Source organism: Musca domestica, unplaced genomic scaffold (assembly GCF_030504385.1).
Source record: "Musca domestica strain aabys unplaced genomic scaffold, Musca_domestica.polishedcontigs.V.1.1 956, whole genome shotgun sequence".
Lineage (NCBI taxonomy): Eukaryota > Metazoa > Arthropoda > Insecta > Diptera > Muscidae > Musca > Musca domestica.
The window spans coordinates 30,127-47,571 of NW_026712447.1; the positions used below are offsets into that span (position 1 = coordinate 30,127).

At 38.5% G+C, this 17,445-nt stretch overlaps 1 protein-coding gene across 1 annotated transcript in view; it reads left to right on the top strand.

Annotated features, from left to right (window-relative positions):
* The first annotated feature begins 2,700 nt into the window (after nt 1-2,700).
* The window catches only part of LOC131807077 (uncharacterized protein DDB_G0271670-like), a 46,611-nt gene continuing 31,866 nt past the window's right edge, over nt 2,701-17,445 (top strand). The window contains exon 1 of the mRNA XM_059132098.1: nt 2,701-3,793. Coding sequence (XP_058988081.1) covers nt 2,701-3,793 — 1,093 coding nt within the window. The remainder of the gene's footprint in view (nt 3,794-17,445) is intronic.

Here is a 17,445-nt window from a genome sequence, read left to right on the forward strand (position 1 = left end):
AACGACTTCCTCCGATACCAAACAGTTCTTGAGCTGTTTGAAACTTTCAATCTGTTCGGAATTCAAATTGACACTGATTTTTTTTGACTGGTTTCTCGGGGTTTTCCCTATATCGCCTCTCATCATGGAAGTTAATGGTTTGGCTATTTGAGCATAGCCCCTTATGAATCTCCGATAATGTCCGGTCAAACCCAGGAACGATCGCAAGTCATGAACTGTTCTAGGTTGAGGGAAATTAACTATGGCCTTAAGTCTGTCTGGGTTTGCAGAAAAACCTCCTTCCTTTACATTGAACCCTAAGAAGTCAATTTCTTCCTTTAAGAATTCACTCTTGTCCAAATGAACTTTCAGATTAGAGTCTTCCAAAGTGCGGAATATTATCCTCAAATTTTCAATGTGTTCCTTTTTAGTCCTACCAAATATCAAAATGTCATCAATGTAGACGTAGCACCGTTTCCCTATATGCTCTCTAAGAATATCATCTAGAGCTCTTTGTAATATTGCAGACGCGTTACGTAGTCCAAATGGTAGTCTTGTGAACTCGAACTTTCCATTCTTGACGGAAAAAGCTGTTTTCCTCAATATCGGATTCCCTAAGTGGAATCTGATGGAATCCGCTCTTTAAATCTATGGTGGAAAAGTATTTCTGTTCGCCTAAGTTAGCCAAGATTTCTGTAATTTCAGGTATGGGGTATCTGTCAGGTCTAGTTATCTCATTAAGTTTCCTATAGTCAATAACCATGCGGTATTTTTTCACACCTGAAGCATCTGGTTTTTTTGGTACTATCCAAACTGGAGCATTATATGCGGACCTGGAAGGGCGAATTATCCCGTCCCTTAATAGTTCTTCTATCTGTTTGTCAATTTCGGATTTCAGTGCCATTGGATACGGATAGGATTTTGAATAAACTGGACTATCACTACTCGTATTAATTTCAGCTTGTACGATTGTTGAATAAGTGAGTTTTTTATTGGGATCTGCAAAAAGGTTTGGATGGTCATCCAAAATATTCCTGACTTCTTTTTCATCTTCGGGATTTAGATGATTTAAACGTAGATTCATGTTATTAATCTCATCAATTTGCAGCTCTTTCAAAGGAAATTTCTTTCCATCCAGAATTGTGAGATAGGATCTCCAAGTGTAAATCACTGCATTCAAAGATTTCAGGGTATCATTCCCTATTATCCCATCAAAGGTCTCTAGACCAGGAAGGATGTAAAATTCTAACTTTCCGATCCCGCAATTAAAAATGTCAATAAAACTATGGGTCTCTATACTAACTATGCCGCCTACGGACTTAACATGAAAAGGTTTCTGGTTCTTTAGAGGGTTTCTAATAAATTTGCCATTAATATAATTTTTGTTCGAACCGGTGTCTATAAGAAATTTAAGTTCGTTGCCATTTTTCATTCTGAAAGGGAGGTATGGCAACGTTGAAGCTAGTCTAAAAAATTAACGTCATCTACAATTGCCAACTGATCGTCTAGATCCTCCTCGTACGCTTCGTCATAGGAAACCTCATATTCCTGTTCATCAGAACCATTCATTTCATCCGGCTCTGCATCCTCACGTATTTGGGCCTCAACATTAAACATTCTCTGCTGCTTTTGCGGCTGATGAATATTTCCTGAATTATTTCTCTTAAAGTTAGGCTGAACATTGTTAAAAGCATTACTCAACTGTGGCCTATTCTGATAGTTTACCTGCCTAGTCTGTATTGATTGATCCACGTCCATTGGTACAGCAGGTTTAGGAGGAAGTGGGGGTCTGTATCCTCCGTATTGGGGGTGTCCAAAATTATTCACTACTGGAGGTCGATTCGAAAAGTTCGCCGGCCCTCCGTATTGTTGTTCTCCACTTCGGAAATTCCGATAACGATATTGAGTAGGGCCTCTGTACCTTTGGTCACCTTGAAAATTCCTATCACCAATCGTCAGCTGTGGGTAAAAATGTCTAGGAGGGTTAGTTTGGGGGATCCTGTTTGGTCTAGATCCTTTCTCGGTAGCGTGTTGAATACGCACACCTAGATTACCTAATTTTAAACAGGCATTTAGAGCCTGAGGCAAACTTGTCGGGTTTGTAACACTCATTAAGCTTGGAAGATTACCATTAAGTCCTCGAATAAAGGTGTCCAAAGCCTTGTCCCTATATTGTAACGCCCAAAAGTCATGCTTTCGTTTTTGGGGTACATTATTGCTTTCGTTTTTGGGGTACATTATTATTTTAAATACCATTTTTACTTACGTATGTTATATACATCAACTATGAATTATATTTTTTGTTTGAAAATGAATTAAAATATTTAAGTTATGAATTAAACTAACAGCTACTCAAGCTTGGCACAGCGGCGGCCCGATGAATAGGCGAGCGACGAATAGGGTGGCGGCAGCTTGGCACAGCGGCGGCCCGATGAATAGGCGAGCGACGAATAGTAGTGGCGGCAGCTTGGCACAGCGGCGGCCCGATGAATAGGCGAGCGACGAATAGGGTGGCGGCGGCTTTGGCACAGCGGCGGCCCGATGAATAGGCGAGCGGCGAATAGGGTGGCGGCGGCTTTGGCACAGCGGCGGCCCGATGAATACGTCAGCGGCGAGTAGTAGTGGCGGCAGCTTGGCACAGCGGCGGCCCGATGAATACGCGCACGACGAATCGGGTGGCGGCAGTCAAGGCTCTCAACACCCACTTCAAGGTGCTCAGAAATGCTTGTTACACCGGGTAAAGAATGGTGTCGTGACTCAGATGACGCATCAACTCTTCCTCGGCCCAATATGGAGGAGTCGGGTGAATCTCAATCAAATTTCGAAATGGATGAAGAATGTCGGCGTATGTTTTACGGTTACTTAGAAACCTCAGTGACTCGGCGAGCACAGTCACCCTTATCCTCGAATAATTCCTCGCTGGATGAGTCGGATAACGAAGATCAACGTTCCTCGTCTCCGCCAAAAAGGTATGGTCTGGGATTTGTCCGTCAGAAAGATAGCCAATACAAATATCTCGGATTTCGCTGTTATGAGAGAACAGTTACTGTGCAGCTTTTGGTCCCCGACTCCGGGGAAAATCCAATATATGAAATAACCAACCCACCGCCGGATAATCATCGTACGCCCTCACCCACACCCGCGATAGGGGAAGAGATCAACACCGAAGATATCCATTCAATATCCAACACCTCACACAAACATGAGGAGGTTCCTACTTCATCCTCACATGCTTTCGCACATTTAGAAGAAGACTCCAGATCGACCGCAAGTAGTTTTGTGACAGTTTCCGAAGATCCTAGTTCTGAGTGGTGGACCCAATGGCAGACGCTGGTTGGTGTTCCTCCATCATCACCGCTATATAACATAACCGAACAAGCAAATCTGTTGCATAGTGATGACGTACAAATTCCATCGCAATCCAATGCTGCCGTCATATCGGACGATCACAGGTCCCCCAACGTGAAGGAAGATAAATCATTACCAGGAACGCCGGGACACGTTGTCGAACTGTCATCACCATCGATGTCTTCCCGATCGTCATCCTCATCCTCATCAGCCTCGTCGTCTTCATCATCATCCACAAGCCAAACGATGACACCTCATCAGCCAACATTGTGTAGCAGTCAACCTTCCATCGATGAAGTGTTTATACCCAGTAAGGAGAATAATAGCACACCAAGTACAATCAAATTGCCAGTCACTGAAATCCCAACTGAGTCAACGCCATCGTCCTCGACAGACAATCCCGTGAACGATAACACATTTCTCGAACTGCCAAATTATCCCGAAACCTACAAATCCGTATCGAGAAGTTTAAAAACAATTGGAAAAAGGGACACAACTGAAGCGAATTGTTAAACAAGATGGCAAGCAGTACCGCATAATAATATCAGCAGACGGGTAGTGAAGGTATCTCTCCGAACTTCTGCAATTGGTCTCTAACATACCTTCCTATTCGACCGAGATATAGTCGAACCAAAGTGCCCATGTCGGAGAAATAAAAGGTTACATAACACCCTAGGGCTTCCTGGCTATTGAAACCCAATAGCAATAGAGAAAGCAAATCAAGGAATCAAAAATCAGAGGGAGGAAGAGATGCCATGTAACGCCCAAAGTCATGCTTTCGTTTTTGGGGTACATTATTATTTTAAATACCATTTTTACTTACGTATGTTATATACATCAACTATGAATTATATTTTTGTTTGAAAATGAATTAAAATATTTAAGTATGAATTAAACTAACAGCTACTCAGGGTCATGTAATTTAAATGTATTTGAATATTAACGGTCACACAGGTCCCCTAGTAGAAAGAAGTATACTTAAAATACAACATTGGAACCCCTGGTGGCAAATGGCGGAACTACGCAAAACTGTCAGATTGGGATCAGCTGCTGTCATGAGAAAACAACAATCGTTGTCCAGCCAAAAAGGTATAAAAGGAGACGCATTTCACACAATCGAGATCAGTCTTCTGTTGATGGCTGGTAAGTCAAGTGTGATTGGGAGGAAGAAAAGGCGCGCAACCTCGGTTGAATTGAGTCTTAGTAAGCCAAACAATAAGCCTTGACTATTTGTGGTGACTGGACTGGACTGAACGCAGGGTCAAGTGAGGGTTGTAGCAATACTCCCTATTCTTCGGGCTGCGTTGACGGCGACTGAACGCAGGGTCAAGTGAGGGTTGTAGCAATACTCCCTATTCTTCGGGCTGCGTTGACGGCGACTGAACGCAGGGTCAAGTGAGGGTTGTAGCAATACTCCCTATTCTTCGGGCTGCGTTGACGGCGACTGAACGCAGGGTCAAGTGAGGGTTGTAGCAATACTCCCTATTCTTCGGGCTGCGTTGACGGCGACTGAACGCAGGGTCAAGTGAGGGTTGTAGCAATACTCCCTATTCTTCGGGCTGCGTTGACGGCGACTGAACGCAGGGTCGAGTGAGGGCTGTAGCAATACTCCCTATTCTTCGGGCTGCGTTGACGGCGACTGACGTACTCATCGGGCTGCTGCTGTGCCAAAGCTGCCGCACCCGATTCGTCGTGCGCGTATTCATCGGGCCGCCGCTGTGCCAAGCTGCCGCCACTACTACTCGCCGCTGACGTATTCATCGGGCCGCCGCTGTGCCAAAGCCGCCGCCACCCTATTCGTCGCTCGCCTATTCATCGGGCCGCCGCTGTGCCAAAGCCGCCGCCACCCTATTCGTCGCTCGCCTATTCATCGGGCCGCCGCTGTGCCAAGCTGCCGCCACTACTATTCGTCGCTCGCCTATTCATCGGGCCGCCGCTGTGCCAAGCTGCCGCCACCCTATTCGTCGCTCGCCTATTCATCGGGCCGCCGCTGTGCCAAGCTGCCGCCACTACTATTCGTCGCTCGCCTATTCATCGGGCCGCCGCTGTGCCAAGCTGCCGCCACTCTATTCGTCGCTCGCCTATTCATCGGGCCGCCGCTGTGCCAAGCTGCCACCACTGCTACCCGTTTATTAACATTTCGACTGAACTTTGTGATTTAGTGTTCTTCGTAAAACGTTCTGAACGTGATTTTATTGTGTTTAGTGTAGTGTTAGTGTTATTTAAGGAAATAAATTTATAACGTTTTAAGAAAATATTTTTGCTTCGCTCTCTCTCTCTTTATGTCCTAACAAATAAATTTTTGTGACGACTCTGGCCCCCGCTGAACCTACCCCAGCTTCAAAGTGAAAACGCGTCGTCACAATATGTTTGGGTCAATACATCCAAAGCCTCGTTCCCTATATCCAGACAATCAATCTTGTCCAGAATCAAAGACAAATGGTGGTAAACCTTCTGGTAAAAATCTGTTATGGTTTGCCCACCCTGAGATAGGACGGTCATTTGATACTCTAAGGTCGAAATATCTCTCTTATCTGAAAAATGAAGCACTAAACACTTTCTTATCGCTTTCCAATTTAATGGGGTCCGATAAGACTCCAAAGCCGTGTCGGCCTCACCAACAATTTTATGCCTAACAGTGTGTAGAATTGTGAAGTATTTGGTTGTTCCCCTTTGTGACTCATAAATGTTCATGATCCTATCAACAGCTTTCCTCCACGAACTAAATTCTCCTGGCTTGCCCGAGAATTCCCTTAACGTCTTCACTATGTCTGGTATTCTCTCTCCTTCTGAGATATCCCCAGATCCTTCTATGTCGACATCTTTAGTGGCGGTAACATCCTCCCCCTGTTTGAGAAGGTTTGCCACCGTCTCACTTATTATTCGTTTCACCTCATTAGTCTGACTTTCTGTAAAGGGATTAAACCTTACGGGAGCTGCCCCAGAAGGCGAAGATGTCTGTCCTGAAACACTCATAGCTTCGACCCTTGTTATTAAGTTGTTTAAATCTTCCGGCATTGGCCGCTCGAAAAAAGGGAGAAAAAGAAACACCAAATCCTAGTTCTCGTCACAAATCTATTATCAAAATTTCTTTAAACTTCTTTCAGCACGGATATGACTCTTTAAATTTGGATGCCACACTCTATTTTTTTGTTTAACTTAATCTAACATTTCATATTTCTTACATTTGTTAATTTCGCACAAATATGATTTTTTTGTAAATTTAGATGTCACACTTTATTTTTTGTTTTACCTTACTCTAACATTTCTTTCTTCTTACTTTGTTATTTTTGTTAAACGTATTCTAGCACAAATATGATTTTTTGTAAATTAGATTTCACACTTTCACTTTCTGTGTTATTCCTTATTTTGTTTAATTTTATTTTAACATTTCTTCTTTTTTACTTTTGTTAAATTTATAATAACTTACTAATAATAATTTGATCATTTTCCTTATATCCCGGTAGTCCGCTAGTTCTTACGTAACATCCTTTTCGTACTCCTACTCAGGAACGGTTCTCGTACCGGCTGTTGGGATGTTTTAATCCTTGTGGTTGTTGGGTTCTAGGATGTGTTGATCCTTGTAGTTGTTGGGCGCCAGTTAATGTTAGAAGTTAAAGTTTATTTCACACTGCTATGGTGTTTCTTTATTTTGTTACTAACATTTATGTTGCGGTGCTATGCACCTCTCTTGTTGGATTTACAATTATGAATACCTTCAACTTAAAACTAATATTATACTGCAGCCTGGTCGTGCTCGTTATTACGCTGAGTCATCACTTGCGGTGCGCTGGTATTAGTGCGCGTGTTTGTGGCGGATGACTGCCCTGGTGTCATATTCCTGTTGATTTGTCGGACTGCTTGCGCAGCATAATGATGGGAATGTTTACTAGTTGGTTTGCATATTTAGTTTGATGTTTATTAGGGTGAGCCGTTAACTTATATATGGATCTTCCTATCTCACCGAGCTGAGTCGATCTAGCTATGTATGTCCGTCCGTCCGTCAGTCCGTTTGTCCCTGTTAATTTGTAATCACTCTACAGGTTGCAATTATGGCTCGATCTTCACGAAATATAGAATGGTGGTGGGGATAAGGCTATAAAAGAAGCCTATTGCTTTTGGAAATGATCGCATCATATTTGGGGGTTAAAATGGACCAAAAACCAAAACTAAATTCCTGATTTTGCAGTTGCTTTGCAGGTTGCAATTATAGACCAATCGACGCGGAATTTAGCATGGGCCTGGAGTATAGGACTGGTCAGGAGCCAACCATTTTGTTTGGTAATCAGACAATATTTAGCGGGTAATATAGGCCATAACTTTTATGTAAAAAATATGAAAATTTCCACCAAACCGCGAATATTTTTAATCCTGGCGAAATCACAAATGCACGCAAATGTCACCGTTACATTGATGCTCATATCCAAGATATCGCATATATAGCCAACTATGTAAAATCTCCTATATCAATGATCCCCTTCATTAGACCGTTTATAACTAAAGAATGGCTGGACGCATTTTGACAATTCTCACAAGTTCTTAGAGAAGAAGGTAGAGAAGGATAAAACCAAAGAAAATTGCGTGAAAATATGCTAATAAAAAAGTAAATATTTTTTTATATTTCTTGTCGTATTTTTATTGCATGAGATTTTTTTTATATTTGATTTACAATATTAAATTTTACGTTTGGTAATATTTTTCACCTCACAACACTATGTTTTGGGAGCATTATATTTAAGACGCAATTATCGTCCGATTCTCTAAAAATTTTGCATGGGGATAGAGTTAGGGTCATAATTAAAGTCTATTGTTTTTCAAGGTGTATATTTAGTGGTTCAAATGGTTCGAAACTTAAAACTGATCTGATCTTGCAGTGGCTCGGATGTTTGCATGATGTTAGGGTTTTGGACAGCACGGAAGTGTAGAATTTTTGGACGACCCTTGAATTATATTTTGCGGGTAAAATGGACCACAACTTTTGTGTAAAATTTTTTATTGGATACCTATCAACGTGACATACATTGTAAATATAAAACAAAAATATATCCGGTAAAAAAACCAATGTAATATTTGTGCAGGACAGTATGGCATTATTTCAAATAATCGACCAAGATGTGTTTGAACCTGAGCAGGTTTTCCAATATATTATAATGTTGTAGGGTATCACATGGATCGAAGGCGTTTGCTTACTTGTTTTAAAATAGTTTCACAAAAATTATAAATTTCCAGGGAATAATAAGTTTTATACCCTCCACCATACTATGAAGGGTATATTAACTTTGTCATTCCGTTTGTAACTCCTCGAAATACTCATGTCAGACCCAACAAAGTATATATATTCTTGATCAGCGTAAAATTCTAAGTAGATTTAGCGATGTCCGTCTGTCTGCCCGTCCGTCTGTCTGTTGTAATCCCGCTATCTTTCGAACGAATTGAGATAGAAGGCCAACATTTTGCACACATGTTTATTTTTCCAGTACGCAGTTCGTAATGGGTCATGTTTAGCGACATTATTAACCGGAAATGTTTTAAATTTGGTATTTGGACAGAAAATTGTCTATGCTGGTCCAGGTCTTCGCACAGCTCCAATATAATGGTACCTCTCTATATACTATATTTTGATGATTATATCTACATTATTCACCGTTTATTTCAAGTTTCGAATTTGAATATGGTAATGGCTTATGACAAACAATGCCTATGTAGGTTCACGCCTATACCACTATATTCGGTATTTTTAAAATTTTAACAGAATTTTTTTAAGGATTTTATTTTTTGCAAATTTCCAAATTCATTTCAAATGGTGGAGGGTATTTGGCCGGGCCGAACTTACGGCTTTTTAACTTGTTAAAAGGTCTGACTGGAAAAAATCCCAATATATTGGATTTTTTTTTTTTGTGTGGAATATTTAGAGTGGTGAAATGAAATATTTTTTTGAAGATCCCCTGTATAAACATTGTTAATGTTATAATAAAATTATAAAGAAATAATAGCTTTTTCACTAGATCGGTCTGATACTGGGTATCCAGTTATACGACCAATACTATTAATTTTAGTACAATATTCTAGAGTAGCTAGTTTCAAACTTCCAAAATTTTCGGTACTGCTTTAATGCACACACACAGGCGCTCATATCATTTGAAAAAACACCTCCTACAAAGTTTACAAAAATCATCCCTTATCTACTCTGTTTTTACCTTAAATTGTTGATTAAAAATATGTATCAGAATTGTATTTTCAAGCTACGACTAAGAAGCTTTCGGAGCTATAATACTTCGACGACTTCTAACCATAATAGCACCACATTTCCAATACCCCCCATTTTTACTATTTAAAACAAAAGCCACACAATGGCTTCCTCATATTCAATCATACAATACCAAACTAATAACGCTATCTGTCTGGAATTCTAATTAGCATATGAACGGTAAGTAAAGCCATGGCCAACCTACAAATGATAAAGTGAGATAGAAAATATCAATCTAAAGGCAGATACCACTGCTCCCTCTCATTACAAAACAATGCCCATTGACTTGAGATTAATCTAAGCTTAAACGAATAAAAAATGAAGTATGAAATCAAAAGAGCTATATGTACTCACACACATGTAAGTATAAAAGCTAAGAAAAAAATCGAAAAAAAAACTTTGATAAAATCTGCTTGTAAAACAAGCAAAGGCAAAAAAAAAATATTAAGCCGAGACTCCGCCTTGTTGGAGTTATTTATTCAAGCATTTCAAGCATCTGTGAATACTAAAGACGAGAGCAGGCCGACCATCAACATCATCGAAGACAGATACAGCAACAACAAGAACACCAGCAGACAGCTTAACAAATACTAACTACTCGTAGTTTTGATTACTAAGCCTATAAAGAATAATAACAACAAAACTAACAAATCTTTGAGTGTGGTAGGAGAAGGAGATCAATTACACCATTTCTCGGAATTTGGATGTCAAATTAAATTTGCAATTCTTCAAGCGACATGTATTGCCCATTTGGTGCAAAATTAATTTGAAATCAGATAAAGAAATATATGGGAGCTATATCCAAATCTGAACCGATCTCGGTAAAATTTGGCAAATATATTTCTGAGCTGTATTTGATATATTTCTCTGAATATGGTTGTTACGGAGTGCATATTACGGCTGTGGGTAACAAATATAACAAATCGGATGAACAGGAGCTATAGCTATATCTGAACCGATCTTCACCAAATTTGACATACTAGCTTCTAGACTCAATTCGGTCGTAAGTGCCAAATTTCATCACATTCGGACAAATATTAGACGTTTGGTGCACAATAAAAGGTAAATCGGACAAAGTTATAAATGGGAGCTAAATCCAAATCTGAACCGATCTCGATAAAATTTAGCAAGGGTATTTCTGAGCTGCATTTGATATATTTCCCCAAATATTGTTGTTACAGAGTGCATATTACGGCTGCGGATGACAAAAATAACAAATCGGATGAACAACACATATGGGAGCTATAGCTATATCTGAACCGATTTCCATAAAATTTGGCATACTTATTTTCAGGCCTACTTTGTGTAGGGTATAAAAATACAAGTAAGTGGGGGTGGGTGGTTACCAGAAATATTGGACCGACATATCCTGCATTTACATGAGGTTTTTTGTTGATAGAGATATTGAGATGTCTGAAAAAATCGCTGACTTTTTCGTAGTATAAGGGTTATAATTATTCATAATTTTGACCCCTAGTGGGAAGATAGCAGAAGAAGTGATTCGATAAATTCATAATTCATCTCAGATCTCTGGTTGAAAAAAATGATAAACAAAGTTTGAAACAAGTTAAAAAGTATCAGTCGGTTTTGCCAACAGATGTATACCTTCAGCCAATGTTCCATTATTTAAACATATTTTTACTTCTGTTATGAGTTTTCAAATTTTTTACCCTCTATGATTAGGTTTCGAAGGAATGGCTTAATATTGTCCATTTCGTATCGGACCTAAATAAATATGATATAAATATTGCGACATGCCAGTTTTGGGCTATGTCGACTACTTCCTTCTCTTTATATAAGATATGTGATAATTTTTAGAAAATTTTGAAATGTGCTTGAGGTACAGATGTAGTGGGACCAAGTATTCAATTTTCACACTTTATCTAATACGGATAAAAATATTTGTATGGGCAAAATTACAAGAAAGTCGAGCATTTATATCCAATTTTAAGCAAAATCATAAATTCCATATTTATCGCAGGTTTCTGGATGAGAGCAATGTTTAAATATAGCAAGTTGTAAAGAATCGCTGACTTATCTACCAAGTTATGACAGAAAATTGTGACCCTTTGTGGGTGAAGTACCAGAAGGGGTTCGCAGTTATATGTTATCTTCACAGCAGATCTTGTGTGAATATAAATATTAAGATGTGCCAAGTCTGAATAAAATCGAATATTAATTTCGTATTTTATGAGCTTCGTGGATATTCAAAGTTTTGACTCCTTTGAGGGGGAGGTACCAAAAGAAGTGGTCCGATATATCCCATCTTCCAGCAGATGTTGTGTTGATGGAAATATTAAAATGTACCAAGTCTGAATGAAATCGGATATTTATTTCGCATTTTATGAGTTTTATGGATATTCAAAATTTTGTTCTTTTGTGGGGGTAGATACCAGAAGATGTGGACCTATACTTCCCATCTTCCCACCATATCTTTTGCTAGTAGAAATATTGAGATGTGTGAAATTTGAAGAGCATCGAATGCTTATTTTGGATTTTATAATGGTTTTGGTTGATAAAAAATGTTGTGAATTTGAAAAGGATATGTTGCCTAGTTTGGATTATATGATCATTTTGGTTATTCAACATTTTGACCCCTTTGTGGGGGAGGTACCAAAAGGAATGGTCCGATCTCTACCGTCTTTATAACAGATCTTCTGTTGATAGAAACATTGATATATACCAAGTTTGAATGGAATCGGATGTTAATTTCGCGTTTTGAGCTCCATGGAAATTCAAAAATTTGAACCTTTTTGGGAAAGGTACCAGAAGCAGTCCGCCAACATATCCCATTTTCGCAGCAGAAGTTGTGTTAATAGAAATAATGAGATGTGTGAGATGGGGTGGGGGGGGGGGGGGCGGTGTACCAACAGGAGTTGGCCTGTATATTCCACCTTTAAACCAGATCTTTTGCTGATAAAAATATTGAAATATGCTGAGTTTAATTTCGCGTTTAAAAAGCTTTATAAATATTCAAAATGTCGATCCTTGTTGGGGGAGGTACCTGAAGGTGTGGACCGACCAAATCTTTTGTTAGTAGAAATATATAAATTTGTTAAATTTGGAAAGGATCGGAGGTTTATTTCGCATGTTATATATGTTATAATTATTTAAAATGTTGACCCTTTTTGAAGGGATCTACCAGAAGGAGTGTATCGATATATCCCACCTTAACACCAAAGCTTGGGTTAATAAAAATATTTGGTTGTGTGAAATTTTAAGACATTTGGTTTCTTTATCTCATATTTTAGTAGAGTTAAAATTATTCAAAATTTCGACATTTTGTGGGAGAGGTACTTGATGGAGTGGACCTATATTATCCATTTTTGAACCTTACCTATCACTGAAAAGAAATTGTAAAATTTTTAGTTTATGAACAAAATAATTTTCTATGAAGCCAAATATTTTCTTTAAAAATTTAGATCTTTTGTAGGGGAGGTACCAGAAGAACTGGACCGACATTGCTCATCTCCGATCTCGTTCTATGTTTGATAATAATATTACGAACGATACCAAATTTGGATCAAATCTGATACTGCCTTCGAGAGTTATTGGACGAGCCACCCTGTTCCACAGAGACCTAGGGTCCAAAACCGTTTTTTCGATGAGGCACGTTTAGGCCGTATCAAATTATATACAGGGTGAGATGAAAAAACTGCAACCAACTTTAGACTGCTGTCACTTCTAAGCCACTCGTCCAACAGCTATTAACATTATTCCAGTGACAGCTCTTTATATTGTTTACAAACGCACAAAAGCATTTTGGTGAGAATTTTTCAGAAAAAAGTTGTTCGGGATGAAATTCAAGCGTGATAGTGTGATTTCTTTACATTTGGCTGGAAAACCACATGTGGCTATCGTTAGAACACTCAAGCATTTAAATGTGAATAAATCTTTTGTGTCTCGTACCATCGCTCGTTATCGTGATACTGGTAGCGTGGCCCGACGTCAAGTAAGTGGACGGAAGAAAACAGCAGCATCAGCAGAAATGGTTCGAAAAGTAAATAGCGGCTTGATCGCAACCCATGTCGCAGAGCCCAAAAAATGTCTCCTGAGCTGAACATATCACAATATACAATTCGCCAAATATTGAAAAATGAGCTCGGTGTAAAGTCATTGAAATTCCTAAAAGTACAAGAACTTACACCGCAACAGAAAGAAAATAGACTCAAAAGACCTAAGGAGTTGTTTCGCTTGGCCGAAAGTGGTGGACATCCGAATTTGGTTTTCTCCGATCCATCAATTTGTAAACAAACAAAATGATCGTGTTTACTTGCCAAAGAGGTCTGCTGAAAATGTGCACCTTCGGTTGGCCACCAGTACTCAAATAGCTGATGGTCCCTCTCTACTCGTATTAATCGACCGTGGCATCAGAATAAATGCCGAATATTATCGGAAAAATATTCTGGAGGGTGTATTAAAGCCTTGGGCACGCTAACATTTTTGGCCGTAACCTTGGACATTCCAACAGGACTCAGCACAGTCGCACTCAGCAAGCGTCACCTAAGAATGGTTACAAAATGTGGTTTCTCGCTTCATTTCCAGCGCGCAATGGCCACCAAAATCTCCGTTGGACTATTGTGTCTGAAGTGTTTTGAAAAGCAAGGTTGGCACTAAAAAATACCAAGCAAGCACTTCGCCGGGAATGGGCCAAAATACCACAGAGCAACATTCGAAGACCATAATTCGTGCCAAAGGTGACCAATTCGAACAAATCTGAACTTATTCCAAATTTTGATGATATTTCCGACATTTTTTGCTTTCATTCAATAAAATTAAAAAAAAAAAGGTAAAAATTATGGCGTTTGACTTTGTTGCAATTTTTTTTGTCTCACCCTGTATACTCTCTGTAGTCATATGGTTCAGGTTATAAAAAATGCCAACTGATTTTGTCGAAATTTGTGACTGAAGCCTTCAAATTATTGAAAATTGTTCACCATTATAAAATAACTTTATTTCAATCATACTAAACATAGTGTCATGGAAACGGTGTAATATTGCTGCATTTTCTTCAAACTATAAATCCAAAGCTTTAAAATCATCCAAAAAAGACAACTGCAGCCTTCAACAGAAAACAAATAACAAAATCATGTTAATACAATACATGTGTAACTGCCACATACATGTCGGTCGATTCGTCGGTCCATACATCCCAACCCAACCAATGTTTTCAACATATGCACATACATACATTCATGCATAGATGCTTTTTTGTATTGCAACATTTTGCGAATGCCATGAATGATGCTGGCTGACTAGTTTCTTTTTTTTTTTTTTTTTTGGTTTCTGCATGGTGCCTTACATCTGCATATCATTAAAATACAACTTGTTTTTGTTGGCTCGAACGATTTTTTTTCTCCACTGATTTCTTCGACTTCATTATACAGCATCTGTGAGCAGGCAAGTCGAAGACAAAAAAATATGAAATCCAGCCAACATTAACATACTACATATTTATGAAAGTTAACATGGAGTTTTGATGTTAAGTGAAACCGTAGAGAAAATATGTATGTCCATACAAATCCATAAAATAAGAAGAAAAAAAACAAAACAACAAATCATAATGGCTTCCAAGATATGTTTGAAATCGTCTCGTGGTTGGCTGATAGCGATGCAAGATAAAGGGATGCAACTGAAAAGTTTCTTTTTTTGAAAAAATGCATTCGCTTTGTGGGAACCGATTTTATCCAATAAAAAATGTTTAACGATAAAGAAAATATAAAAAAATAAAATAACTCTGTATAATATGTAGTTATTGTTTTAGAAATGCGGATGTGTTTTGTTTAGCGCCAGCATCGACAATTGTTGATATTTATCGGGGTTTTCTTTATCCAGACTATGGCGCCTTATAATTACAAAATTAATCAAATAATTGACGTATAACGTCGTCATCCAAGTCAGATATTCTTTACGGGAGTTTAATTAGAAAATTGACTTGACGATTGCATCTCTACGAGTACTTTCTTCATTTTTATCATGTGTGGAAAATCTTTTCCAAAAGAAGCAACATAAGGCACTACAATAAAGAAGTAACTACTAATCGTGGATGCAGCTCATCACTTGCAGAAATAAATTATTTTCAAATTTGTATGGCCTATTTCACACCGTTTATATACCCTCTACCATTCTCTGGAGGGTAATTAACTTTGTCATTCCGTTTGTAACTCCACGAAATATTCATAATAGAACAAAGTATATATATTCTGGATCAGCTTAAAATTCTGAGACGATATACCAATGAAAAAATTAGAAAGGAAAGACAGAACCTGACGATTCGAATGCTGTTCCAATTCTTATTTTATTATACCCTACAACACTATGTGTTCGGGGGTATTATAAGTTTGATGGGACCAAAAATTATGTAACACCACGAAATATTGGTTTACCACATAGGAAAGTATATATGAATCTGCCTATCACGCCGAGCTGAGTCGATCTAGCTATGTATGTCCGTCCATCTGTTCGTCTGTCCATGATTTTGTAATCAAGGTCGCAATTATGAACCGATCCTCACGAAACTGAAAATGGAGATGCGGTTAGGGTCAGAATAGAACCCTCTTTTGTTTTGGAGATAATCGCACGATATTTAGGGGTTGAAATGGACCAAAAACAGAAAAATTTCCTGATTTTGCAGTTGCTCTATAGGCCACAATTATGAACCGATAGACGCGAAAATTTACATGGAGTTAGAGATTTGGGACTGAGCGGCCAGCCCGGACAATAATTAGCGGGTAAAATAGACCCTAACATTTATGTTCGAAAATAGGAAAATTTCCACTAAACCGCGAATATTTTTAATCCCAGCCAAATCAAAAATACATTAAAAGATCACTTCTGACCATTAAAGTGGTGCTAATAGCCAAGAAATCGGAAATATAGCAAAATAGGTACAATTAACGGAATGGTCTCTTGCCAGAAAAGGATAAAATCTAAGAACATCGCGGGATAATATACCAAAATAAAAGTTATCTCTTTTGTTTCATTTTTTTCCATTTTGTCATATTTTTTTATCGCATGCGATTTTTTCAATTTGACGTACAATTTTGAATTTTAAATTTTCTAAATTTTTAAACCTCTCAACACTATGTTTTGAGGGTATTATATGTATGTCCCAATTATCGTCCGATCCTCACGAAATTTTACATGGGGGTAGGTTGGCATTGAAGCCTATATTTCTTAGGATGTGCATTCAGAGGTTTAAATGTCTAAAAAAATTTAAAGTTTTCTAATTTAGGCCACAATTGAAAACTAATCGACACGGAATTTCGCATGGGAAGAGAGTTGAGGACAGCGAAGAAGTCTAGCATTTTGGATGACCATTGGATATTATTTAGCTGTAAAATGGACCACAACTTTCGTGTGCAATTGCTTTAAATATTGGTTAAATTCTCCGGGTCAAAAACCGAAGGGTAACTTCTGAGCAGGGCTCTTTGGCATTATTTCAAAAACGAAATCTTCAAAAATGGATTTGGATACAAGGGGTCTTCGAACATATTGTAGTGTTGTAGGGTATCACATGGTCAGGCCCACACGAATATAGCCTTTGCTTAATTGTCTTTAAAATATGTTTCATACGTACTACTGAAACTAATTTAACTTAACCTAGTCGCTACCACACAATTGTTCTTATCTATTTTTATTACATGGCTGTTTATCCTTTCATTCAAGTGGTCTTGGCTACCTACTGGCTCATCGATATATGTGTGTTAGTGGGTCATGTCCTTTATTATTTAACACATTATCATATGCGGCTGCGCACAAGATCACTGACTTCTACACACGTGATGTTTTATCGCAGCTAGGAAACTGATATTTTGGAATCTTCCTTTTAATTGTTAGAAATTCCCAGCGCCTCAACCGCACTCCAAAGT